The 26,131-nt window shown below is 45.5% G+C and overlaps 1 protein-coding gene across 1 annotated transcript in view; it reads right to left on the reverse strand.

Moving 5' to 3' along the window:
* EFHC2 (EF-hand domain containing 2) overlaps nt 1-26,131 on the reverse strand; it is a 185,325-nt gene that overhangs the window by 1,315 nt on the left and 157,879 nt on the right. Inside the window, exon 14 of the mRNA XM_026513339.4 lies at nt 14,626-14,731. Within this exon, the coding sequence (XP_026369124.2) occupies nt 14,626-14,731 (106 nt within the window). The remainder of the gene's footprint in view (nt 1-14,625; nt 14,732-26,131) is intronic.

Below are 26,131 nucleotides of genomic sequence, written 5' to 3' on the forward strand. Positions count from 1 at the left end.
CTCCCTCTGTCCCTCCCGCCCCCTCTAAAATAAATATATCTTTTTTAAAAAGAATATTTTGATGAAGTGGGTTGCAACAACGCTTAATTATAGAAGTAGTCAACACATATCAGATTTCAAAAAATCTTGACATATATATATGTCAAGACACACACAGATATGCCCCCACACACTTTTTATTTATGTTGCAATGCTCAATATTAATATCAACGGGGGGGTTGCCGACAAGTCCATACACTGTGGGCTATTTATATTTCTATTGTCAAGGTTGTTTCACGCAAGAGGTGCTGTATCTTTCCTGGTGTTATATTAGTACCCAGAGTCATAGGGTGTCAGAAACACAGGGAAGGCCTCAATAATTCTGTGACGGAATGGCGGAAGCACCCTGTGTAAGTACTGCTTCAGCTGGGTCTTATGGGATGAGCAGCAGTTTGGCAGGGGCCTGAAGTGATGAAGGGTGCCCCGGGCATAGGGAACGGCATAAACAAAAGCCCACAGACAAAAGAATCTATTTTCCAGAAAGAGTGAACAGCTAGCCCAGTTGTGATTTGGAACACAGAGGACGAAGTGGGAAGAGAGGGGGTTGGAAGGAAAAGATGGGGCCAAACTTGGGGCTCTCTGTGCTAGTTTAGACTTTAGGCTGTGGCTGGGGAAAGACACCGGTGGGTCTCTGCCAGAGAAATCTGATTAAAAATTAATTAGATTCACTCACTGGATGTATGAGGAATGAAATGAAGGAGGAAAATCACTTTGGAGGTTACTGCAATAATTCTGGAGAGCCAGAGGGAGAGGATTGCGCCATAGCCAGGGGAGGTGAAGCTGGGGTAAGGACGAGCTACATCTGAAAGACGTTGCTGCAGTAGGAACACAGAATGCCCAGAAGGTGATCGATTTGGAGTGGTGATAAAAGAAAGGGGTAGTGTATGGGTTGAACTGTGTCCTCTCCAAAAAGAGATGTTGAAATCCTAAGCCCCGATATTTCAGCATGTGGCTTATCTGGAAATTGGGTCGCTGCAGATGTAATGAGTTAAGATGAGGTCATGCTGGAGTCGGGGGGGGGGGTCCCTACTCCAATATGACTGGTGTCCTTATAAGCTAATACAGGTAAATGAATACAGGTGAGGAGAGTGCTAAGACTTCTTAGTATAGTAATATTGACGATATCTATAGTCATTTCCGAGGACCGCCATGACAAATTATCACAAACTGAGAGGCTTAAACCAACAGAACTTTATTCTGTCACTCTACGGGGGGGCCAGAAGGCCAGATACTGGCAGGGGTGGTTCTTTCCGGAGGCTCTAAGGGAGACTCTGGTCCGTGCCCCCTCTCCTAGCTTCCGCTGGTTGCCTCTTGTGCTCTGCATGTGGCCCTCTGTCTTCACATGGCTTCTCATAAGGACACCAATTACTGGCTTTAGAGCCCAGCCGAATCCAGTATGACCTCATTTCGCATTTTAGCTTTTAATCACATGGCAAAGACCCATTTCCAAATAAATTCACATTCTGAGATTCTGGGTAGACACGAAGGGGGGTGGGCGTGCAATACTCAGCCCAGGGCAAGGTTATAAGCAAAATAAGGAGCAGAAAGAAGAGTTTTAAACTTTTTTTTTTTTTTTTTTTTTTTTTTTAGTGTGGTGGTAAGGATCAGAGGAGGAAAACTAAGTTCAATTTGGGACATTTTTAAATTTGAGGCACCCATAGGACAATCCAGGTGAAGATTCTGGTAATCACCTGGGAATAGGGCTCTGTGTAGCACAGAGCTAGAGTCCAGAACCATGCAAAGATGTGGAAGTCACTGGAATATGGGTGCTATGTAAAACTATGGTAATTAATAATGTTGACGCAGAATCATCATCATCAGAACACCGAGTACTGGCATCTCTAGCTAAGGCATTAAAGAGATGATTGATGAAGACGACGAACTGGCTGCCGACTTTCGCGGGATTTATACTGCTTAGTAGTGATGGCAATCCTACTATTACGAATACATTTATTAGATGTTCACTATGTAACAGGTACTCTTTTTAAGTTTTTATCACAGAAAACCCTAAGAGGTAGGTATTATTATGATACCTATTTACAGAAAAGGAAACTGAGGCATAGAAGGGTTAAGCTGCTTGTCCAGAAAACTGCCAGTAAGTGGAGGAGCCTGGACTGGAACCCCACCAGTGAGGCTCCAGAGCTCTGCTTATCTGCCGAGCTACCGTCCAAAGCCCAGCAGAGTGGGCCAATCTGGAAATAGCCGGCTCTCATCCTACATGGCTACGCCTGATCGTATCACTCTCTACAAGAAAAGTTGAGTAGAAAACAATGTAGTTCTTGAAGTGACACACCTTTTCTTTCTCAAGAGTGCCTCCTGGGGCGCCTGGGTGGCTCAGTCGGGTAAGCGTCCGACTCTTGGTTTCCGCTCAGGTCATGATCGCAAGGTTGTCAGATGGAGACTCGAGTGACGCTCTGCGCTGGGTGTGGAGCCTGCTTAGGATGCTCTCTCCCTCTCCCCCCACCCTCAGCCTGCTCGCTTACATGTGCGCACGCGTACACGTGCGCACGCGTACACACACTCAAAGAAAAAAAAAATGTCTCCTGCCAGACATTGGAGGTTGAGCCCAAACGACCAACTGGCTGCATAAAGACGGAAATGGCCATTTAGAGAGATGAAGCCTAAATCAACTCCTATTTATACCACGTGGAACTTAGTGAAATGTCCTTCCTACACCAAGAAGCAGTAAATCATTGTGTGTGTACACACATACACACATATATGTACACACAAAAAATTATATATTTTAATCAATAGTCATTGAACTATTCAACATGTCCTCAGAAATTTCATTACAAAACTTAATGCAATTTTTCTCTTAAGTGGTATTTTTGGATTTGTGTTACAGAGGAATATAATGTAAATATATGCATTCAAAATCACTCTTCCTTGATTGTTTTTTTTAAATAAGAATTTTCAACACAAAAAGACTAAAATGCAATATGCAACTCATATCACTGCAAAGAAATTATTTGGGGAATGGATTCTTTTATGAAACAGGCCAGTTCTAGAAGGTCCTTCCCTCATAGCTTCTTCATTAGGCAGCAAAAGTTTCTTGTTTTTGAGCAAGGAATCATGATTTAACCTCTAAAAATAAAAGAGAAAGAAACTGAGGGACTCATGTTGGAATAATGGCAACTCAAGAATTTGGAGATGAGAATTAAATTTATTAGCAATAAGCCGGACTTGGACAAAAGGAAACACAACTAAATACCTTGGGGTTTGAGATGAAGGATGATTTGAGATGAGAAGACAATAGTCCATTTCTTTAGATCTTAGTCATTTTAAACTCAGGGCTCACGCAATGCTTTCTTGAAGCTCCAGTCCCGCTATGCTCTCTGTCTAGAATCAATACCACTTCCCTGGATTTGATTTCCCTTTGTTGCTATTCCCTAGGATCCAGGTGGGAGTGACTTTTTCTGCCCCAATACCTGATAAATGCCATAGGCATATCTGCAGTGGTTGAAGAACCCGGGATCCATATACTGCCAATATGCTATCGTGATTCATAATAAGATATGCATATTTGGTCTTCCTCCCTCTTTCTGGAGCAGAGCTCCTAAAATCCTTGAAATTTTCAAGGTGATGAGAAGGGTAAGGTGTCTTATGTTATGTTAATGAGACATTTTTGAAAAGCACCTAGGGATGGGGGCTGGTTTCTAGGGTAACGGACCTTGTAATTAGAGGGTTGGAACTTTCAGTCTCATCCCCCTGACCTCCAGGGACAGAGCTGGAGGTTGAGTTCAATCATTAATGGCCAGTGATTTAATCAATCGTGCCTTTGTAATAAGCCTCCATAAAAATTCAAAAGGACAGGGATTGGAGAGCTCCTGGATTGGAAGGAACCTGTGGAGATTTGAGGACTGTGGCCTGCGCAGAGAGGGAGGAAGTGCCCCACCCTTTCCCCCCTACCTCACCCTCTGCATCTCTACCACCCGGGCTGTTCTGAGTTCTATTTTCTTATAATAAACCAGTGATCTAGGAAGCAAAAATGTTTCTCTGAGTTCTGTGAGCTGCTGTAGCAAATTCATCGTACCCAAGGAGGGGGTCATGGGAACCCCTCATCTACAGCCAGTGGACCACAAGCACAGGTGATCAATGCGTCTGAAGTGGGGGGAAGGGGCAGTCTTGTGGGACTGAGCCCTTACACCCTGTGGGATCTGATGCTGTCTCCGAGCAGGTCATGTCAGAGCTGAGTTGAATTGTAGGACCTTCAGCTGGTGTTGAGAGTTGTTTGGTATGTGGGGAAAAAAAACCCCACATATTGGAATTGGTTACCAGAATTGTAGCCAACCCCCAATTTTAGGGAGATTTTCACAGATACTAGTTTAAACAGAGGCACAGAAATGAAATTGAGATCCAAAGGAGGGTGGGAAAACAGGAGATGAGATTTAAGAAACTCAGGGGAGAGGAGGCGACGATAAAGTAGAGGGAAAAAGGTAGCTTCTTCAGAGTTTTGCCTGTGATTGGGTCCATCTAAAGGACTCACATGGGCAATGTCTCTGCAAAATAAAGAGGTCTTTAGTGACGTGAGAAACCCCACACTTCCACTGCCTCGTTGTTCTGATAAATCCACAAATGCTCTGCATTACATAATATTTATGACAATCTGGGCAGCGAAAAAGAATATTCTTTGTGTTCACTGACCTTTTATTCATGCTACGCTACAAAATGAGAAGAAAAGTCCAGGTTTGCTTGTATTCCCAGCAGGGCACGTACGCTGTACGTGCAGAGAACTGCACGATAATTGCACAACAGGAGAGCGCACCCGCAGCAGCAGGTCCTTGCCATTCCAGACGACGAGGACGAGCCGTATTTGGCATCTTAGATATCTGTGTGCAGCAGGCTCTGCCAGCGCCCCTCCCCATCTTCTCCCCCTTTCCACTTTGGCGCTCAGTGGCCCCGACTTCCAAGCGCCAAGCACCTGCGTTCCTCTGCCTGAAAGCTTTTCTTTGGCCTCTGAGGCCCACTTGGGGTGCCCCTGTGATATGCCGCAAGTGCCTGGGAATTCGCTCTTTTCCTCCGTCATCAGGAGCAGCCCTCATCCATGACCGACAGGAGCTGGTGGAGGAAGAGTGCAACCCCCTTGCACTTTGGGTGGGAACACGCTAAGGTGTGTCTAGGCCACCGGCCCCCTGAGTTTCCCAGAGGCATTAAACTCGAGTCACCAACATATGTTACTGGTTTGAGAAAACACCCTGTGGTGGCTCCTTCCCTTCCACTCTTCATTCCCCACTCCCTTAACAGTCTTCCTTCCACCCCCCCCCTAATCTATATACGCTCGAATTCTTGTCTCCACATTGGCTTCTCGAGGAAGTTCAACGAAGACACGCTATGGTTTTGTATTTACCAGAATTAATAAAATGTCTATGAAAGTCACAGCACAGTGCGGAACAAAGCAACTTCCTCACACGCTGGCGGACGGATCCAGAATCTCTGATGTGACTTCCAGATAACTCAAGAGAGGGCGCCCAAATCTCAAAACCAAATTCAATTTCCTCTGGAGCCGAAGCGCTATTTTCTGGAAGGAGGAAGAACTATGAAATGCAGAGCGAAATTTGACAATGATGCACCATCATGACTCCAAAATGGCTGGGAATCATTGTCTGCAAGGGGGCCCCACGGCATCTTCCAAGCTGGCTTTGACTACAGCTACTGACGATGTCAAAGACGTTGGCAATAAATTACTTGTTCATCAACGGTGAAAAAAAATGTAGCTGTTGATCTGTAAAATCATACACCCTTGAAGCAAAGATGGCACTGGCTGGGAACCCAGTAAACAGCAGCTGCCCAGTGAGACTAGCAGAGCTGTGTGTGAGCTCATGGGCTCTGGATTTATTTGCTTTGACATTTTTAAAAGGAAATTTAATTGGATTATGTCTCCTTCTAGTTTAAAATTTTCTACTGTAGTACTGGCCACCAGATGCATGAGGGGGAAAAGATCGGGAGCCAATTAAATTCCACGCTTCACTGAAACAAGGTTATTTTTATTCCTCCCAAATGTAAGGCTGATGGAGTCATGTTAGTGATTTCACTCTGTTATTCCCCTTCCCTTGCTCAAAAAAAAAAAAAAAAAAAAAAGACGTCTTTACAAGAAATATCTATGAGTTTGTAGACGAGTCCAGTAGGGTATATGGAACTGAAACTGTGGTTTTCTTGGATTTACTGACTTCTTTTTATTTATTTATTTATTTAAATTTATTATTTTTTTATATTTTAATGTTTTTTTATTATATTATGTTAGTCACCATACAGTACATCCCCGGTTTCCGATGTAAGGCTCGATGATTCATTAGTTGTGTATAACACCCAGTGCACCATGCAATACGTGCCCTCCTTACTACCCATCACCGGTCTATCCCATTCCCCCACCCCCCTCCCCTCTGAGGCCCTCAGTTTGTTTCTCATAGTCCATAGTCTCTCATGCTTCATTACCCCTTCTGATTTACTGCCTTCTAATAGGTTGATGTGACCTCGGAAATAACTTAATTGACAAAACTGTAAGAGCAATTCAATTTCCATGAATCAAAGGGAAATTAATTCGGGGAAGAAATTTTGTAAATACTTGTTGAGATCATCAAGAGCATTCTGATGCCATAAGGAAAAGCTTATCGATTAAAAAAAAAAAAAAGAACCTGGAGATTTGCTTATATTCCTATCCATTTCTGTCTTTACTTTAATGCCGCTACGTCCCAGTCACTTCCCACTGCCCTAGACAGAGCTTCAACGGAGTTGTCATCTGTGTGCACGTAGCTAAAACACAGGTGTGGCCTTTAAACAAGAAACCTTTCCTTGCAACTGCCTTCCAGGTAAATCAGGTTTTCAGGAGGACAGGACTTTTTGCTGAGCTTTCGTGATCAGCTTCAGCACACAATGCAAGTAGACATCATCCAGTGCTTTGAATCAAAGCGGATTCTGGCAGAATCGTTCCCTGCTAGGTCACTGTTTTGTGTTAGGTAATTGGTCTGTGTTTATCAGCTACTTTTAAAATCTAATGAGAATGACCAATAGCCTTTTATTTCAACTGTTAAATTCAACCTCAAATCCTAGAAATAACTGCTTATTTATTAGACCTGGCACTAACCCCGAACCATATAATCTTTACCTTTAGGAATGCCTTTGAGTCTCAGCTTCCTATCTATAAATTGGGAAGGATACTTAATTTTCACAGGATTGGGACAATAAAATATCACAGGAGAGTCCATCCTCTTAAATACCAAAAGAAGATCTTCCGCAAGTGGGGCGTCCAAAGACGTATCCCAAGGTGCACCCGACCTGCCCCCTCTGCCCCCCCCCCACCCCGCCAAGGCCATGTATCATCGTGCTGTGGCAAGAGAGGGCTGTAGAGCCAATTGCTAATGGTCCGGCAGTTACAGTGCTCATAAAATGAAGCCACATCCAATTTTTCTCAGAAATGTCAAAAGATAAGATGCCAGTCACACGGTGCAAGTTATAAAGTTTATACGAGAACCGATTTAGTGTTATTTTTTTAAAACGTGGCTTCTGAGATTAACCAGACAGGCTCTAAACAGTGGGCCCTATTTTGCCAGTTTTACAGCCACCATCTGTGAGCGAGCACGATAGAATGGAAATGGGGTCTCCAGGCCTTGACAGCACCAGGGCCACAGGCTGGGACTGTAGATAGTCACGGAATGGAGTGGGAGGTCAGTTACAGCCCCGGTGGCTCACCGTGGGCCGCTGCGGGAGCCAGGCAGAGGCCCAGCCAAGGGAGCTCGTGAGAATTCAGGCCACAGGCCACAGTCAAAAGTCATATGGTGGGTGACGGTTGGCTTATGCCCAGCCACATGGGGAAATCTCCCACCAAAGGACTAATCAAAGCTAGATGAGCTACGGACCACAGTCCTCTGTGTAAATTTGGCTGGCTTGTTATTGGACACCAGCCCTATTAGCTGAGACCACCTAGCCATCTCGTGTAGGGGAGCCCCACCTGAGTCTGGGGGACCGGTCCTGACATCCAGCGGACCAAGCTGTTGTCTGGCATCTCTGGAACTTCAGCCAGAGCCAGCCTGTCCAGGTCCTACACTGGAGGAAGCGTGCAGATGCCCAACCCCTGGCCTCCACCCGGGCCACGCTTCCACACCGGAGCTCAGCCTGCCACTCGTCGTTCTCAACAGAACTTGAATCTGTCACGTCACACTCAGGGCTAGGTCACATTCACAACCTGGTGGATCTCATCCTAAAATCCCACATATGACTTTTGGCTGTGACGACTTCTCCAAATGTTGGTAATCCCCAGAGTTCTGAGAGGTTTTCTGTGCCCAGCTGGGCCCGGACAGACCTACACATCTGGTCTGGCTCTTCCCTGGCCTCTTCCAGCATTAACTGCTCTCCTGTCAACGCCCGCCATGGGCAGAAGCTCAGGCAGTGACAGGGGAGCAGGGGTGGGGAGGGGGCTGTGCCACACTGCCAGGCCCCCAGCTGATTCCAAGAACAATCAACAAAGGCTTCAAGGACAGTAAAAGCAAACATAAATAAGAGGGACTACATCAAATGAAAACATTTCTCCACAGCAAAGGAAACCATCAACGAAAAGGCAACCTACTGAATGGGAGAAGACATTTGCAAATGATGTACCTGATAAGGGGTTAACATCCTAAATATATAAAGAACCCATAAAACTCAACATCAAAAAACCAATCTGATTTAAAAAATAGGCGGAGGACCCGGAATAAACATTTTTCCAAAGAAGACATCCAGATGGCCCACAGGTACACAGGAAGATGCTCGACATCACTAATCATCAGGGAAATGCAAACCCAAATCACAAAGAGATATCAGCTGTCACCTGTCAGAACGGCTTTTATGAAGATAAGAAACAACGGTATTGGCGAGAACATGGAGAAAATGCACGGTTGGTGGGAATGGAAATTGGTGCAGTCACTGTGGAACACAGTATGGAGGTGCCTCTAAACATTAAAAATAGAACTACCCTACGATCCAGCAATTCCACTTCTAGGTATTTACTGGAAAACAAAAACATGAATTAAAAAAGACATATGCACCCCTGTGTTCATTGCAGCATTATTTAGAACAGCCACGGGGCGCCTGGGTGGCTCAGATGGTTAAGTGTCTGCCTTCAGCTCAGGTCATGATCCAGGTCCTGGGATCAAGCCCCGTATTGGGCTCCCAGCTCAGAGGGGAGTCTGCTTCTCCTTCTCCCCCAACCTGTGCTCTCTCTGTTTCTCTGTGTGTGTGTGTGTCTCTCTCTCAAATGAATAAATATTTTAAAAATAAAATAAAATAGCCACTATATGGGGGCACCTGGGTGGCTCAGTCAGTTAAGTGTCTGCCTTCGGCTCAGGTCATGATCCCAGGGTCCTGGGATCAAGCCCCACGTCAGGCTCCCTGCTCAGCAGGGAGTCTGCTTCTCCCTCTCCCTCTGCCGCTCCCCCTGCTTGTGCTCTCTCTCTCAAATAAATAAAAATCTTTAAATAAAATAAAATAAAATAAAATAAAATAAAATACCATACCCACAGTATGGAAACAGCCTAAGTGTCCATCAGTGGATGAACAGATTAAAAAAACCTACAAAATATATGTACAATAGAATATTATTCAGCCATACAAAAAAGAAGGAAATCTTGCCATTTGCAACATCATAGATTGACCCCAAGGGCATTACGCTAAGTGAAATACAACAAACAGAAAAAGACAGGTACCGTTATGAGTTCACTTACATGCAGAATTTAAAAATCCAACCAACCAAACAAAACAGAAACAGACTCACGGCTACAGAGAAGAAACGGATGATCGCCAAAGGGAAGCGGGGTAAGAGGGGATGGATGAAATAGGCGAAGGGAATTAAGAAGTACAATCTTCTGGTTACAAAATAACCAAGACAGGGATGTACTGTAATGTACAGCGGAGGGAAGACAGTCAATAACACTGCATGGTGACACCTAGATGGTAACTAACTGGGTGACCATTTTGCAATGTGTATAAATCACCGTGTTATACACCTGAAACTAATACAATATTGTATGTTAATTATTTTAATAAAAACGAAAAACAAGAGCATCAAGAACAACTGGTTGCCAAGCTAGGATGTACCATCCAGGATCTCCTGAGGAAGGACTTGGTGGCCCAGCTGCAGAGAGTCCCCTTCAGGGACTGCCTCGGCTACAGAGCTGTCTTGGCTGCAAAGAGTCACATTACCCAAGGTTATCCCCTTCCTAAAGCAACCTACAGGGATAAAGACCAAGCCATTGTGGCCCATCTCAGGGCAGCTCTGAAAGGCCATTCTAGCTCCAGAGCTCCCTGTGGGCTGGCTCAACTGCTCCCTCTGCCCACTCCTGTGCCCTTCCTCTCCCTTCCACACGTATTGATCCCAAGAACGCTCCCGAATAAACCTCCTGCACATTAAACTCCACCTGCTTCCTGGAGAACCCAGCCTGTGTGACAGGCGCTGACGCGTGTCCCCAGGCATTATTAGACAGGAACATTTCAGCACACCTACACGGTTCAGGAGATACCGTACTTTCCAGTACTGATTGTACTGTATCGACTATGCAGTATTATGCTCATTCCCACTGACGATTTTCACATGCGGGTATAGACTCACTGGTAACATTCCCAAGCTATCTTATACCCTCTTTATGAAACACTAACAAGCTTAGGAATCCCAGAGGGCTGTGGACTCTGGGATCTAGTTACGCTCTCATTATTAAGTTAAATTGGTACCATTTCATACCTATGCTCCTGTCTTTCTGAAACTGGCGAGAAAGAAATGGCCCCTTCCAAATGTCTCCCGCAGACTGAACTGCTTCTAGGCTTCGTCAGCAGAGTTGACCAAAGACCCAAAGAGTAAAGTTCTCACTGTATAGGAGTAACAACTGGAAGGGCCCACTGCTGAAGCATGGGCCCTTCTTCTGACGCTACATTCCCGTTTCGTAACTGTTCTCCTACCTTTAAGGGTAGAATCACTGTTCTTAGCCTTGGAAGGTGACTATTCAAGGCCCAGCCCCCTCAGCTGAGGAAGTAAGACCTCTCCATTTTACAAATGATAATAATAGCTAACATTTAAACCCTTATTATGGGACAGATGCGGCGATAAGTGTCTCACGTGTATCAACTCAATCCTCACAACCACCCCAATGAAAGTACTATTCTTTCTTTCTTTTCTTTTTTTTCTTTCTTTCTCTCTCCCTCTCCCTCTCTCTAAGAGAGAGCCTGTGCACGCATGCATGCGCACACACATACACTCACAAATTGGAGAGCAGGGGGAAGGGGCAGAAGAAGAGAGAGTCCTAAGCAAACTCTGCACTGAGCATGGAGCCTGACTGGGGCTCAATCCCGTAAGCCTAGATCACAGCCTGAGCCGAAACCAAGAGTCGGAAGCTTAATTGTCTGCGCCACCCAGGTGCCCCGGAAGTACTACTCTTATCTCCATTGTTGAGGGGCGGAAACCTGAAAGGTTGAGTGAGACTTGCACAAAGCCACCCAGTTAGTCAATCACAGAGCTAAGGATTTGAACTCATGTTCATGTCCCAGTCACAGATATATAAGGGATGAAATGGGGGAGGGGTGACTAAGGGGAGAGTGGATCTTGGGCCTTCCCATGGAGTGGTTCCTCTTCCAGTGTGGGTGGTGATCCTTCTGTGGGCCCTTAAATCAATTTAATGGTTCACAAATGACATTCAAAAGAGAGAAAAGAGGGGTGTGGGGGAGGGGAGAAAATAAAAGGAAAAGAGGGAAGAAAGAAAGGAAGAGAGAAAGACAGACAAGATGGCACTGCGCCACACGTAGTCAGAATAGTAGTTTCGTGAATCTTTGGTTCCGCTGTATCTGTGCATGCTGGGTTGCTATGAAAAAAGTCTTTAACTGTGGGTTGTTGTGCCCAAAGGTCATTAAATTTCATTCAAATTCAGTCATCAGGAAAACAAAAATTAACATAATAAGTTACCACGTTTTCAGAGGCAAAAATGTAAAAATGACTTGAATGCCTATCAACAGAAAAATGGATGAATAAATTATTCTATGTCCATATTACAGCTATTAAAGAATGGCTCAGGTCTACACATATTAAACTAGAGAGACTGCCCATAATGTAGCATTAAGTTAGAGAAACACGCGGCCAATAAATGCCTGTGGTAGGATTATATTTTGTACCATCAGTGATGAAGCCCCCAACATACAGGTGAACACGTGGGTGGTGGATGGGGGAGAACGGAAAAGGAGGGAGATAGGAACTAAGGGAAAATACAACAAGGGCAGCTGCCATCTAGCAAGAAGAAGCGTGCACATCATTCAGGGGCCATAGGAAAGAGAGGACGTGAGCAAGTCGTGTAAGTTGAGACGAATTTAATAACTATTTCTGAAGTTGTGGGAAGCGTTTAGGAAAACCAGCCAGCCAGCACCTGCGGCTGAAGGGGCACGAGACGGTGGTCACTGGAACCTGGAGTGGTGGGCAGCTATATGGGGGAGGCAGTCAATCCACGGGAACTGGCAGGGAGGGAAAGGATTTCTCTCTCCTCCCACCCTCCACTCTCTTGCTGGTGCATCCCACTGGCCAACCGAACTGGAGGTCAGCGGGCTAGGGGACCCACCGATGCAGCCCATAAAGGTCAGCTGCCCGGGACTCAGAGCAGGGGAGAGGGGGCTGGAGAAAAGTCCTAATGGGACAAATGGATGACACCCAACACGGAATACTATAACACTGAGGTGAGAAGGTAGAATAGAAACTCCATCTATCATTTTTCTTTGTACATACAACATTAAATATTTGCATGGATGAGAATTAAAAGGTTACCAAATGTCAGTACTGATTTGCTTTCATGATGGTATCTCGGATTTTAGTTAATTAAATCCAATATCTTCAAAAACAATTACATTAAAAAAGAATATTGTTTCTTTTTTATTCTTCGCAGGAAAACAGACCTGAGTTACAATTCTTGACTCTGTCACACACGTGCTGTTTCTCTACCTTCCTCGTCTCTAAAATGGGGATCACGAGAGTACCTATCTCATAGGGTTGCTCTGAGGATTAAACCAACTAATAGATTTTCAGGCCTTAGGGTAACGTTTGGTACACAGTAAATGCTTTAAGTGTTTGCAGTTGTTATGGTGACAATGGGACATCAAGAGCCTCCCAATGGGTCTGCTGTCCCCACGGCCCCTCTTCAAAGCGCCCACTATCCAGCCAGAGCAAGCATCCTTCAAAGGGTACACCTGATGGCGTCGCTCTCTTCCTTGAAATCTTTCCACGGTCTCCAGACCTTCCAGGACAATAGTCAAACCTCACCCTTGCCGGTATCTCCAACCTCACCCTCTTCCACTCCTCCTTCCATGCTTTCATTCCAGCCACACCAGTTCCCTCTGGTTCTGCACAAGCTCCACACCGTCCCGACCCAGAGCCTCTGCTGGGAATGCCTTTTCCGAACCATGCCACTTCCCTCCCTTGCTGACTCTTCCCATTTGTCAAAGAAATTTCAAGCACCACCTCCCCTGAGAAGACTTCCTGTCCTCCCTTCCAACCCCAACAGCTTCCTCCGCATCCCATTCCATCCCACGCAGGCTGTATCATGCCCACGCTCCAAATCATGAGTGTATTTATTCCACCATCAGCAGGTGGCCCCCCTCCCCCGAAAGGCAGCAATAATGACCTTCATCTCTGGACCCCATCCCCGAGAGTGGATACTCATTCATGATCTGTCTGAGAATTAAATCTATAAATGAGAGAGTTATGTGACCCAAAGTCACTCAGCTAAGTAAGCGGCAAAGCCAGAATTCAACCCTAGTGATGTTGGACTCCAAAGGCCACCGCTGTCTCCCAACCCTCTGGAAGTGCTAAGGCTGCCTGACACTCCAGAATAGTTGCATGCCTGCAGGACCTCCCCAGGGGCACTAGACCAGTTCAGGCCAGAATGAGTTGGTCAGCGGAGACCGTAGGAATAAATGCCTCCTTTCTCGGAGTAACCACATGACATTTGCTTTATCAAGGGACTTTCCCAAGAAAATCAATTGCTGGAGCATGTTAAAATATAAACAAACCGCCATCCACCCACCCACTCCTTCAAGACAATTGGTCCAAAGAGATCTTAGAGAATTCGGACAATTCCACAATGTTGAGAGCACCACCCGATCACATGAACTTTGTTTTCCCTAACCAAGCATTTTTCTACTGAAGTTTTATTTTAAATTTGGCTCCACTGTGAAATGTGCATCCCCGTCCTATAGTGTTTCACCCAAGGCAAAGCTGTGTGCACAGCCACAGACATCCTGAGATTTGCTCTCGTGGCTCATGATGATGTTAGCAGAATCCCTTGATAACGGTGTTTATATCTATTTATAACTGTAACCTATTATCCTATTTTCCATATAATTGGATGCGACGGAGGTTAAAGAAAGTTCTGCCACCGAAGAAAAGTCATGCTCTTATAGAGCAGATATTCGCTCAGCACGGAAAGTGAATTAGCCTTTAACACAAATACCCAGAAACACATCAGTGCATTTTCCAAAAGCACGGATGTTAATGTTTTATGCTGAAAAATAATCTTTAAGATAAAGGATATTAAAAATGCCAGGGAGGTAGCCACAGCTGGGTTTTGAAACAGGTGTTACTTTTACCTCTTTCAAGTACGATGGTGCTTCAAATTCGGGCATCGGATTCATTCTCCAGTTCAGGGCGCAGAAAAATGACTCATAATTTATTTGTTCCTCACTGTCTTTAAACCTGAAATATAATTATAATATATAATTTGATTCAACCTACAGAATTCAGGACCAAAATGTCAGCTTAAATGCTACCAGGAAAACATAATGTCAGGTTATGTTTCAATACCTGATATTTTTCTTATTTCTTACTAGCTTTTAAAAAATTTTTAAATCAGATTCTAACCCCCGAGAGTGTGCACTCTGCAAGCAGAGATCCCACACAGCTAATTCACCAGTGTCTCCAGCACCTAGATTTATGCTGGCACTTAGTAGGTGCTCAATAAAGACTTGCAGTTTCCACAGAAACAAATGCACTTCCTCGGTAACGGAGACCATTTTGTTCAGAGTATTTGCAGGCCCTCTTAATTTAATATGCTTGATACTATGTCAGTGAAACAAAATCTCCTTGTGTTTCTTAAATTGCATGCTTTTTAAATTTTTAAGGGAAGCCTAGATTCATTGCGTCTACTAAGATATTTTTAGGGAAAATAAGATATCCTTATCACTTATTATGTAGCCATTAAAAGGGGTTATTTAGGGGGCACCTGGGTGGCTCAGTCAGTTAAGAGTCTGACTCTTGATTTCGGCTCAGGTCATGATCTCAGGGTTGTGCGATCAAGCCCCGCATTGGGCTCTGTGCTGGGTGTGGAGCGTACTTAAGATTCTCTCTTTCCTTCCCCCTCTGCCCCTCCCCCCTTCTAAAAGAAAAATTGGGGGTTATTTAGATCCACATATGCTGTCATGGAAATACATTCATGATATATTGTCGAGCAAAAAGGAGGTTACAAAATGGTACGTTGAATTATGATCTCACTTGAGGTATATATTTATACAAAAAGGCACAGGGGCACCTGGGTGGCTCAGTCAGTTAAACATCCGACTCTTGATCTGAGCTCAGATCTTGATCTCAGGATCATGAGTTCAAGCCCCGTGTTGGGCTCCACCCTGGATGTGGAGCCTGCTTTAAAAAAAAAAAAAAAGGCATTGAAAAATTCTAATAACAATACACTGAAGTATTAAAACAGCTATCTCTGGGAAAAGAGACTGCTTTTCACATTTTGCTTTAGACTTCTTTGTATCATCTGAATTGTTTTAAATTTATAAGAAAAAATATTAAGCCCATTTTTCACTTAAAAGAAAACACTGGCATAAATTTAACCTTAACCATAATAGAGTTTTGGCCATTAAGACCCAGAAATTTCAAACACAACTGCTGGAACGACCTAAACACAAAGCGAAATTCTTCTTAGTATAATACCTCAGTGCCACCTATTTTAATTTCACTACACTCTGCCAGTTCTTAAGGCTAAACATATATTGGTCACATCAGACCATTTTTTGAAGGACAAGACAAAGGGACTGTTCCAAGCATCCTTCCAGGGTTCCTGCCCCACTCAGGCAGGACCTCCCACTCAACACTCCCCCCCCTCCAACTGGCAAGTGAGGTGCACGAGATACTGTGGCAAGGATGACCGGTGGCTAATTACTTAAAAGAAAACCTGGTGATAATAAACGTAGGAAAATAACATACTCATAACCAGTCAAAAGACCTTTTTTTCCTCGGGATTAAAGAAAATAATAGCTCATATTTATAAACTAATATAAATTAGCAGTAATAAGTTAAATGTTACAAGATGAAGTCACATAGACTCATCAATCTAAACAAAGTAGAATAAACAGAGTGATCAGAAGAGGAGAAAGGGAATTCGGTTCTTCTTTTGTGTACATTTTCTTTGGCCGAGGATTCTGGGATACAACTCCAATATGCTGCCCCCTACCACTGTTTATCCTCTGGATTTTGGCTCGCTCGTCATTTGAACTCCTTGAAAGGACATGCTCTGTTTATGGAAATATTTGTAGCCAAAATGCTGGACCATTATGTCTTTTATTTGTGTGTGTTTTGGGAGAAGAACTAAAACTCAATCAATTAAAGATGTTTTGTAAGAAACTTTCCTTTAGCATGGAGCCTTGAAGACAAGTATTCCCGAACACTCTGAGTAGGAGCTGAGGTCAGAGAATGAGATCATGTAGGCCTCTGACTTTCATACTGAAAAAAGCTAAGTGCCACTGGGGCATATTGTACACAGAGCAATTATGGGGTCTCAGTTATATCTTCTAAAGATCACTCTCACTGATATATCGAGAAGAGAATGCAGGAGCAGGGCCAAAGTGGTGAGGGCAGTTAGCTGTCTTCTGCAGTGATCCCAAGTAGGCATAATGGCAGCCTAGATGGCAGTGGGGGCAGTGGAGGGCGCTGAGTTCAGTATGTTCAGTTCTGAACATACATATATATAAAGATTTGTTTGTTTTAGAGAGAGAGAGGGAGCAAGCGAGTGAGCAGGGGGGAAAGGCAGAGGGAGAAGGAGAGAGAGAATCTCAAGCAGACTCCACGCTAAGTGCAGAGCCCAATGTGGGGCTTGATCTCATAACCTAGGGATCATGACCTGAGCCGAAACCAAGAGTCAGATGCTCAAGTGACTGAGCCACCCAGGCCCCCTGATTCTGGATATATTTTGAGTGTAGGATTCCTGAAGGATTGTACAGAGTGAGAGAGACAGAGGCAAAGAGACAGACAGACAGACAGACAGAGACAGAGAGAATACATGGACTCAGGACAACTCCAAGGGTTTTGCTTGGCCTACTGGAAAAATACGGCTATCCTAACTGAGATAGGACGGACTGCAGGAGCTACAGGTTGGGGGGGGGGAATCAAGAATTTTGTTTGGATATGTTACATTTTGATGGGAAGGGGCAGCTGGACGTAGGAGCCTGAAATTCAGGGAAGAGGTTCGAGTTGAAGATAGAAATGTGGGAGCCACTAGCATATAGATGGTATTGAAAGCCATTGGACCAGGAGATTAGATGAGACCACCAATGAACTAAGTTTCTCTATCTGTTCCTATAGCGAAGAATTTAATTGTCAGTAAATTCCCATTACATCAATTACAGGAGACATACAATTCTAGAGGCTTCAGAAGTGTAATATCTCGGTAATTTGGGAGCCAGTCAAAAGACTACCAAACAGATCAGATCACATCAGACTTCACCCCCATATACAACCCACTAACCTGTCCTGTGGGTTCTGCCGCCAGAGCAGATCACAAATCCCTTTTTCTTCGCCTCCTCTACCACTCACCAACTGCAAGCCACCACCAGCTCTCACCCGGGTGACAACAATAGCTTTGTAGTCTGGTCTTACTGCTTCTACGCTGACCTTTGCTGCAGACGCATCCTCCACCAAAATGAGCTTTCTAAAACATAGACCAGATCAATAACTTCCTTGCTTGGAATCCTTCAATGGCTTCCCAATCCACTTCGAGCACAAGCTGAACTCCTTATCAGGGTTTATAAAACCCTACGTAATCTGGCCACTGCTGACTTCTCTGACCTCATCTGAAAACTCTCTGTTTGCAACGTTCCAGGTGTCCTAGCCTTTTTCCTGTTCTCTGAGCATGCCAAGATTGTTCCCAGAAACGCAAGGCATTTGCATCCTTTAGTTCCTTTGTCTGGAAAGTCTCAATTCAAACGTTGCTTCTTCAGAAAGGCCTTCCTGAAGTTTCTCTTGCCTAACCGAGTCCTCCTGCCTAAATCTGCAGTTGCCCTGGATGATGGCAATTGAAACTTACAGAAAAACTTCTGGAATCACCACTGGAACTCCTATGATCATACCTTGTTACCAATAAGTCTTGTATCATGCCTACCCGTTACCCCTAGGCCCCTGGCCTTCTTCCCTGCCCAACTCATGATATGTCAGACTCAACACATCTGAACATTTACCCATTTCAAAGGCTATTTGGAAAGGGTTCTCCTGAGTCAAACAATATTCAAAAAGGATCAAAAGCTGTAAATGGAAGAGTACACAGCTTAGAAATGACGTATAAAATTTTTCTGAGGAAAGGGGCGCCTGGGTGGCTCAGTCAGTTAAGTGGCCAACTCTCGGTTTCGGCTCAGGTCATGATCTTACAATTGTGAGACCAAGCCCCTTGCCAGGCTCTGCGCTCAGTGTGGAGTCTGCTTCAGATTCTCTCCTCCTTCTCTTTCTCCCTCCAGCTCGTGCTTGTACTCTCTCTCCTTCTCTCTCTCTTTCAAATAAATAAAACCTAAAAAAAAATTTTTTTTTCTGAGGAAAAATGTTTGAAAGATTTGATCTTTCCAAAGACCCAGAGTCAGGCTTCAGGGAAGAGTTGAGCTAATGTGGTATAATACTCCAAGTTTTTCTTTTAAGTTCTGTCTTAGAGGATCTCAATGGATATGGAAATCCCGGCAGAAGGGGCAAGAGAGAAAAGAACAAAGAATCTTTCAATTAAAAGGGATAAAACTAGCCAATGCTTCTTGGAAGAATTCTTTGCTCTTGGGAAGTGGACAGAGTTGCAGTTAATCATGATGGATTGACCACAAATATATTTATCTTCTTTTCCCACCAAAAGCTCACCAAAACGATAATAAAGGAATCAAAATAAGTAATAACCTACGATGACAATGGTAGCTGGAAAAAAAGACAACAGTGGACAAGAATCTCCAAAATCGTTTGAATGATGGAAAGCAGACAGAGGACTTGTAACTGGCTTGGCAGAACCGAGGAAGGCAAGGGGCAGAGGCAGGGGCCACTTAGAGATTAGCCAGTGTGGCCCACAAAAACTCGCAAGATGCTCAGCAAATGCAGACTGCAGGTGCCAATAGAGGCAGGGACATGGTGTGAGACTGAAAACAAGGGCTGTTTCAAAGCCTGAATAAAGCAGGGGTAGCCAGAGCGCCAAGTATCTTCTTCCATACTGTCCTCTTCCAGAGAAATTCAACTAAAAGAGTTTCAGTTGGGGGGGGGGGCTGAAGCATAATGGAGGGCAGAGGAGAGCATTACACACTGAACTCGAGCCTCTCAGCCTGTTTCCTTCCCCTTTCCCATTTCTAGAACACCAATAGCCATGCTTCAAGGAACCTCCTTTCCCCCATTCCACCCTCCCTCCTAGTCCAGCAGGAGAAGACAGGATTCTTCTTTTGATCCTCTGAATGGTCCCAGAAAGATCTCCAGATTCCAGCTTCAGGGGGGTCACCTAACGAAAATGAGGGCTAGGAGATGGGACTTGTGCAGTGAAACCCACCAGTCAACAAGATCCACCCCCCAAAAGCTTCCAACATTAAGGACAGAAGCCAAAACAGCAACAGAAAAAAAAAAGGGGAAGCAGAAAAACAAATACAATTCAGGTTATAAAAGGAAAGAGGTGAGATAACAGTGGTACAGTATATCCATGAAAAAAGAACAGAAGACTACCAAAAAGGTTCATTCCGACTAAAATGTGCTCTTGGAATAAAACAAATCTGATAGTAGTAAATAGACCCAGTAGAAGAGGTGGGATATCACGTTAAGGAAATCCCTTGGTAAGTCTATCGTAATAACAAACAGAAAATTGGGGAAAGAGATCCAAATCTGGGACATCCAAAATCTTAATGACAAGAGTTCTCAGAAGAGAAAAATGCGAATGGAGGGGAGGAAATTACTAAAAATTAATGGAAAGTTTCCTTGTACCAAAGGACAGAGTCTCCAGACAGAAGGGCCTATTAAGCATTAAACACAATGAATCTATAAACGGCCACACACGCAGACACACAAGGCGCCATCAGGAACTTCCAGAACACCAGGAACAAAGAGAAGATCCTAAGGGCAGCCAGAAAGAACAATAATGGGAATCAAAAGTATGTTAAATTCTCGAGCATCGTAACAGGAAGTTAGTAGCAGTGTCTAAAAATGAGAGACAGAAATAGTAGAAACAGTAGTATGTGCGTGCTATTTAAATGTCAATAGAGATAGCTAGAAGGGCTGAGAGAGGCTACTTCTTGTGAATGGGTCTGGGAGGTGGGGAAGGATGTGGCTGGAAGCTACTCTTGTTGGAATAAACTTTTCAGAATTCTTTGAGAATTTTTTACTACGAGCATGTATCCGTCTGATATAAATACAAATTGACAAAGCGGAAAAAGCAGATGAGAGACCTTGAAACGTGCTTTTCAAGGCGGTACACTCGTTACAAGTCAGACTTGAAAGGAAGGCGCGCCACTAGTTGGGAGCACGCTGGTGAGGAATTAAGTCTCCAGTCTTCCTCCCTGCTCCAAAGCTCTGCGCACAGCTTCCTCCCCCAGACCGCTGGTGGGGTGAGATCTGTCATGCCCTCCTCTGCTACAGAACACACACTAAATCTACTACACGCTATTGTTAGACGAGGTCGTGTGAGAGAGAGAGGATACAAAGGAGAGCTCCAGTTCTAAAGACAGTCCAAACTGGAGGCAGAGGAACCAGGGCAGGCAGTTTAGAGAGCTAGAAGGGCTTGACCATGAGGGGACTGGGAACACGTAGGCCAGTGCTTGCATTTACCCCTGGATACTGTCTCCCCAGTCACCCATCATGGCGTCCTCCCTGCCTCATGACCACAGGTCATTGTTTGCCAAATCCTACCCATCCTTCCAAAATATTTTGGAAAAGCCTCTGAATCATTTAGAAAATGTATCTTTTTGCTTCGGGGTCACGCTGTGCTTCTGATCAAAAAGGTTAGCTTCCTGATTCTGCACCTGAATCCCGTACTTTGCTCCTCTCCAAATGACATCTGGCTCTTGCTAAGACTCCGATCTATGGTCAAAGGATGAAGGAAATTTTCTGGAGGAAATTCTCTTGAAAACGCGGGTAAGGCAATTCCAAAGAAGAACTTTCTATGGTGACATTGTTGAAATCAGTGCAGAGTCTTTCAGGGTGACTGCCCTAAAGGGCAGCACTAATTCTGGCTTTTAAGTGTTTCTTCGCTTGTTAAAAAGTCAGCCTCCTTACTTTAAAGTCCCAGCCCACAGTGCTAAAGTGTTTTCCTAAAACCTCCATAAATTCTTCTTTCCCTTTGATACTTGGGCAAGCCACCATTTCCTTCCCTACACAAACTAAGGGACATGTTTGTGGAGGAAGAGGGAGGGAAGGCAATTTCTCTTTAGAGAATCAGGACCCCCAAGCACGCTTCTCGATGCCTTGCTAGGTGGGAGTTCTTAGAAACGAGGCAAAAGTGTCACTTGACGGGTGCTTGTGCTCCCCCTCCCAAAAATGATGAATGGCTTGAAAACTACAGAAGCCATCTATCTCCTTGCCACAGGGAATAAAGCTGGTCTGCTTTATTTCCACCATCTGTGGGGTAAAAGGTGCGGCAGCAGCTGTATTTGGCTGAAGAGTAACGTGGCTTCCCCCTCTGCTGTGAAGGCCATCTCGTAACATGGGGGAATGGGCTGGGCGGCATGACCGGGGCGGAAGGGAGGGAGGGCAGTGAAGACATTTTTTTTTTTTTTTTTTTTTTTTTTTTAGTGAGAGAAAGAGAGAGAGAGAGGTGGGAGGAGAGAGGGGCAGAGGGAGACAAAGAGAGAGAATTTTAAGCAGGCTCCACGTCCAGCACGAAGCCTGACTTGGGGCTCCATCTCACGACCTGAGCTGAAATCAAGAGTCGGATGCTTAACCGACTGAGCCACTCAGGCGCCCCTGTGAAGACACATTTTTGACTCACGCGATTGTGTTTGGTTTCAGTTCATTACCCAGCAAACCCAGGGGCGCACACTTGAACACCTGGTGAGATTCTTAAAGACCGGGACAGTTGAGAATAAACTAGAGTTCTTGGTGAGGCAGGTCAGAGCAATCAAGTATGCATCATATACAAGGTCGATGCTCTGCTGGTCCACGTGGATTTGGAATTTTTAAAAAATTTCTTAAAAACTACAAATCACCTTACATTTGAAAACACAGGAAGCATCTGGGAGGTGGGGCTTCTCTCTGCAGACTTCCCAGAGCACCAAACACCGCAACAGTAGCGACCACGCGGCCTGACCCTTGCCCTTCGGCCCCACTGCCAGGTATTGTTGGGTGAAATCACTGGAGTCCAAACCATGCCTCTGGGGTGGGGGGGGGCAGGGGGCGAGGCTGGGGAGAGTGTAACGAGATGATCTGAAAGCCCTGTTAACTTTTTCCATTTTAACTGATATTTCTGGACGAGGCACCAGCTCTCTCGGGAGGCCAGTTCTAAGGCATTCCATGGAGCCCAAAGCCAGCTGTAAAAGGCCAGCTTGGGGCAGAGCTGCTGGGGAAAGAGTTGCTCTTGAATTTCCAGTTGTTCCAAGTGTCGATTCATAAGGCCACAATTAGGGAAGGAGGCTACCTCTTTACTCCCCAGTCCCACGCAGAACACAGAATGGAATGATCTCAGAATACTCTCCACTTCCCAATGGTTTGAGAACCAGAATTTCTTGCTTATTAATACTGAGGAAACATTAAAAAATCCAAATGAGGGCTCGGAGGGGTTGAGTCCATTTACAAGGATCACATGGGTGGGACGCAGTAGAGTTGTTGGCAGAGCTTGGAGGCAGGTCTGGTGGATGTCAAGCCCGTGTTTTTCGCCCTGCCCTCCTCCCTGCCAGTGTAGGAGCACAGGACAAGTCTCTGGGGCTGCAGAGATGAATGGGCCATAGTCCCGATTCCCAGGAGCTCAGGTAGGGACAACTTAGGGAGCTCTAATTCCGTGAGAGACTCTTGGTCCGCAGCACCTCCCTCAGTGACAGAGCCCCTTCATATCTCAGCATCTGCGCTTACGAAGTGAGGAATCGTGTCCACCCTCAACTAGAACATACCTTTCAATCTGCTCAAGGAGTGACAAAATATCCTTGAGCCCTTGGCACGATGTCAATACGGAGTGTCTGTCCCACTATCAATGTCTTACTCATTACTACTACTACTTAGAACGTTGAAGTCTGCCACCTTGCGCATTAGTGAAATGAACCTGATTGGTAAGTACGGGGAGCTCGTACCGGATACCACAGCACAAACCGGTGGGGGCGGGGGGGTGGGCTCAGGTAACCGGATGTGAAAAGATTTTGAAGTCCTGCTCCCAGCTTGAGTTGTGCTAATAAGGAAAAGACCTCACTGAGTCACAAGGAAGATGGAAATGCAGGGGAGGGAACTCTTCCTAGCGAAACACGGGCGGGGGGGGGCTAGGAGAAAACACACGAGTGACAATCGTGGTGTGAAAGAAATCGGCCAACCCTTTGGCCATATTGTTTTCCGTCTCCTGATTTCAAGGCCCACGGCGGGGCTCCCTGGCTGCTCAACAGCCGCCCAGCTGCAGCCCGTGGCAGGTAGCACCGCGCCTGGGCAGAGCGCACGGGGAGCCAAAACAAGAAGCGCCAGGCCTGCCTCCCGCAGGAGATGGCCCACGTCAGTGGGGCTCCGGCTGAGCGCGCCACGGGAGGGCTGTGCAGAAAGGGAGTCTGGTCACGGCTCTGGAAAGCCCTGTGGAGTCTGTGGGGAGCACTAAGAATGCAGGATATAAATGTAAGCTGCAGGCTGATGGGTCCATTAGGAATTAGGGCCCTCTTTGAAAGGAATCTGTAGAGATGATGCAAAACACCAGGCATGTGACCCAAATCGCGGCAGGGCATATTGGAGGGAGAGGGGACTGGGAATGAGACATTTTCTAATCTGACTAGTCTGAAGTTTCCCCTCAGTTGGGAGCAGGGTCACGGCACAAGGAGAGGCAGAGTTAGACTGAACACAGTCTGCTCAGCAACTCAGAGGGATGACCTCCCGCAAGCTAAGCGGGGCGTGGAGGCGCGCTGAGCCTGGGACGTCTTCGAAGCGAGCTGCGGAACAGTCTTTCTGCCTTTCACGTCAAATCGTAAAGGTGAAGACAAAACAGTCTGCTGAGAAAAGGAGACTCGGATGACGACTTGGTGGCCTCGGTGTTGGAGAAGAAACATCTAGGTCCTCCAGAGGCCAAGCTCCCACATCACTGGACTTTCCAGGACAACTCATCCCTGGGGCCGTAAGAGATAATCTAATAAATATCCGCAGCTTCCTGACTGGAGACAGCTTAATGTGCGAAACGCCTTCAGATCCAACTGTTTGAAAACAAGGCTTCCTCTATGTAGAAGGACGCAAGTTTCTTCCAGTTCATTTCTAAGTCAGAGTGTGTGGTCTGTGGTCCCTGACTTCAGCTTCTCCCCTAAGCCCCAGTCACCACTTAGTACCAGGTGCTGTACTGGGTACTTTATATATGTTATCTCAAGCCACCCTCAGAACGGCCTGGAAGTAGGTATGTCATTTCAGAGGTAAGGAAATGGAGGTTTGGGCAGGTCAAAAATCTTGCACAAGGGGCGCCTGGGTGATGCAGTCGGTTAAGCATTTGACTCTTGTTTCAGCTTAGCTCGTGATGTCAGGGTTGCGGGATCGAGCCCCCCATCGGGCTCTGCGTTCAGTGGGGAGCCTGCTTGAGGCTTTTTCTCCCTCTCCCCCTGCCCCTCCTGCTTGTGCGCTCTCTCTAAGGTAAATAAATCTTTTAAAAAATCTTGCACAAGATCACACAGCTAGCAGGTGGATTCAAAGAATACAAGAGACAAGTTAGGGGTGAAACTCAAGATCTGACAACCCACTGGTTGTTTAAAGGTGGTGAATCAAACAGGTTGAAAGCAGGTCTCTATATCTGAATCGATCAGATATTAAGTCGCGAATCTTTGTTACAAGGTAAGAGACAAAAAGAGAAACACAGGGTTGTGAGAACCCTTTGGAGGAGATAATCACTGCCAGCCAAGTGAATCTAAGAGGGCTTCCTGGATGAGGTGCTACCTGAAATTAGAGGAAGAGCAAGCTTTCAGCAGGTGAAGAAAACTGGAAACTATTTTCTACTGAAGAAATAGCAAGAGAAAAGGCAAAAAAAAAAAAAAAAAGTAGAAAGCAGGAGGTATACATGTGAAATGCTAAATAGCCCATGTAGAGGAGTGCCTGGGTGGCTCGGTCGGTTAAGCATCCGACTTGATTTCAGCTCAGGTCATGATCTCAGGGTCATGAAACTAAGCCTGCATCAGGCTCTGTGCTGGGCATGGAGCCTGCTTAAGATTCTCTCTTTCCCTCTCCCTCTGCCCCTCCCCCTGCTCACACTTGCTAAATAAACAGCCCATGTAGCTTTGGGAATGTGATGACTGAAGAAACCGGGCTCCTAGGCCTGCCTATTTCATCTCAAGTCTTCTACACCAGGATGACCTACTTATCCCTCACACTGATGCCAGCAAATAAAAGCAAATTGAGCTGATAGTCCAGAAAATAACCCTAGGTCAATCCAATGGACACATCCAATGGGGCTGGCCCTCCTGAGTCCCCTTCTGATTCTTCAGACCCTAGTTCTCCCGCATGAGATTTAGTTTTATCTGTTCCTTTTGTCTCAGATGAGGACGCCCCACTCCAGCCCCTGCTTGACGACGACGTTCCAACTGACAACCCTAAGCCTCCCAATGGAGAAGGGGGAGAAGGAGTTCAAAAGTAATGGTTTTGGTCTTTCCTTAAGGAGCAAAGGGATTTACAGAAAGATTGTGAGCAGAAGAGCAGCACTATGACATTTTTGTGCTTGGAGGGTATTAACCT

Source organism: Ursus arctos, chromosome X (assembly GCF_023065955.2).
Source record: "Ursus arctos isolate Adak ecotype North America chromosome X, UrsArc2.0, whole genome shotgun sequence".
NCBI lineage: Eukaryota > Metazoa > Chordata > Mammalia > Carnivora > Ursidae > Ursus > Ursus arctos.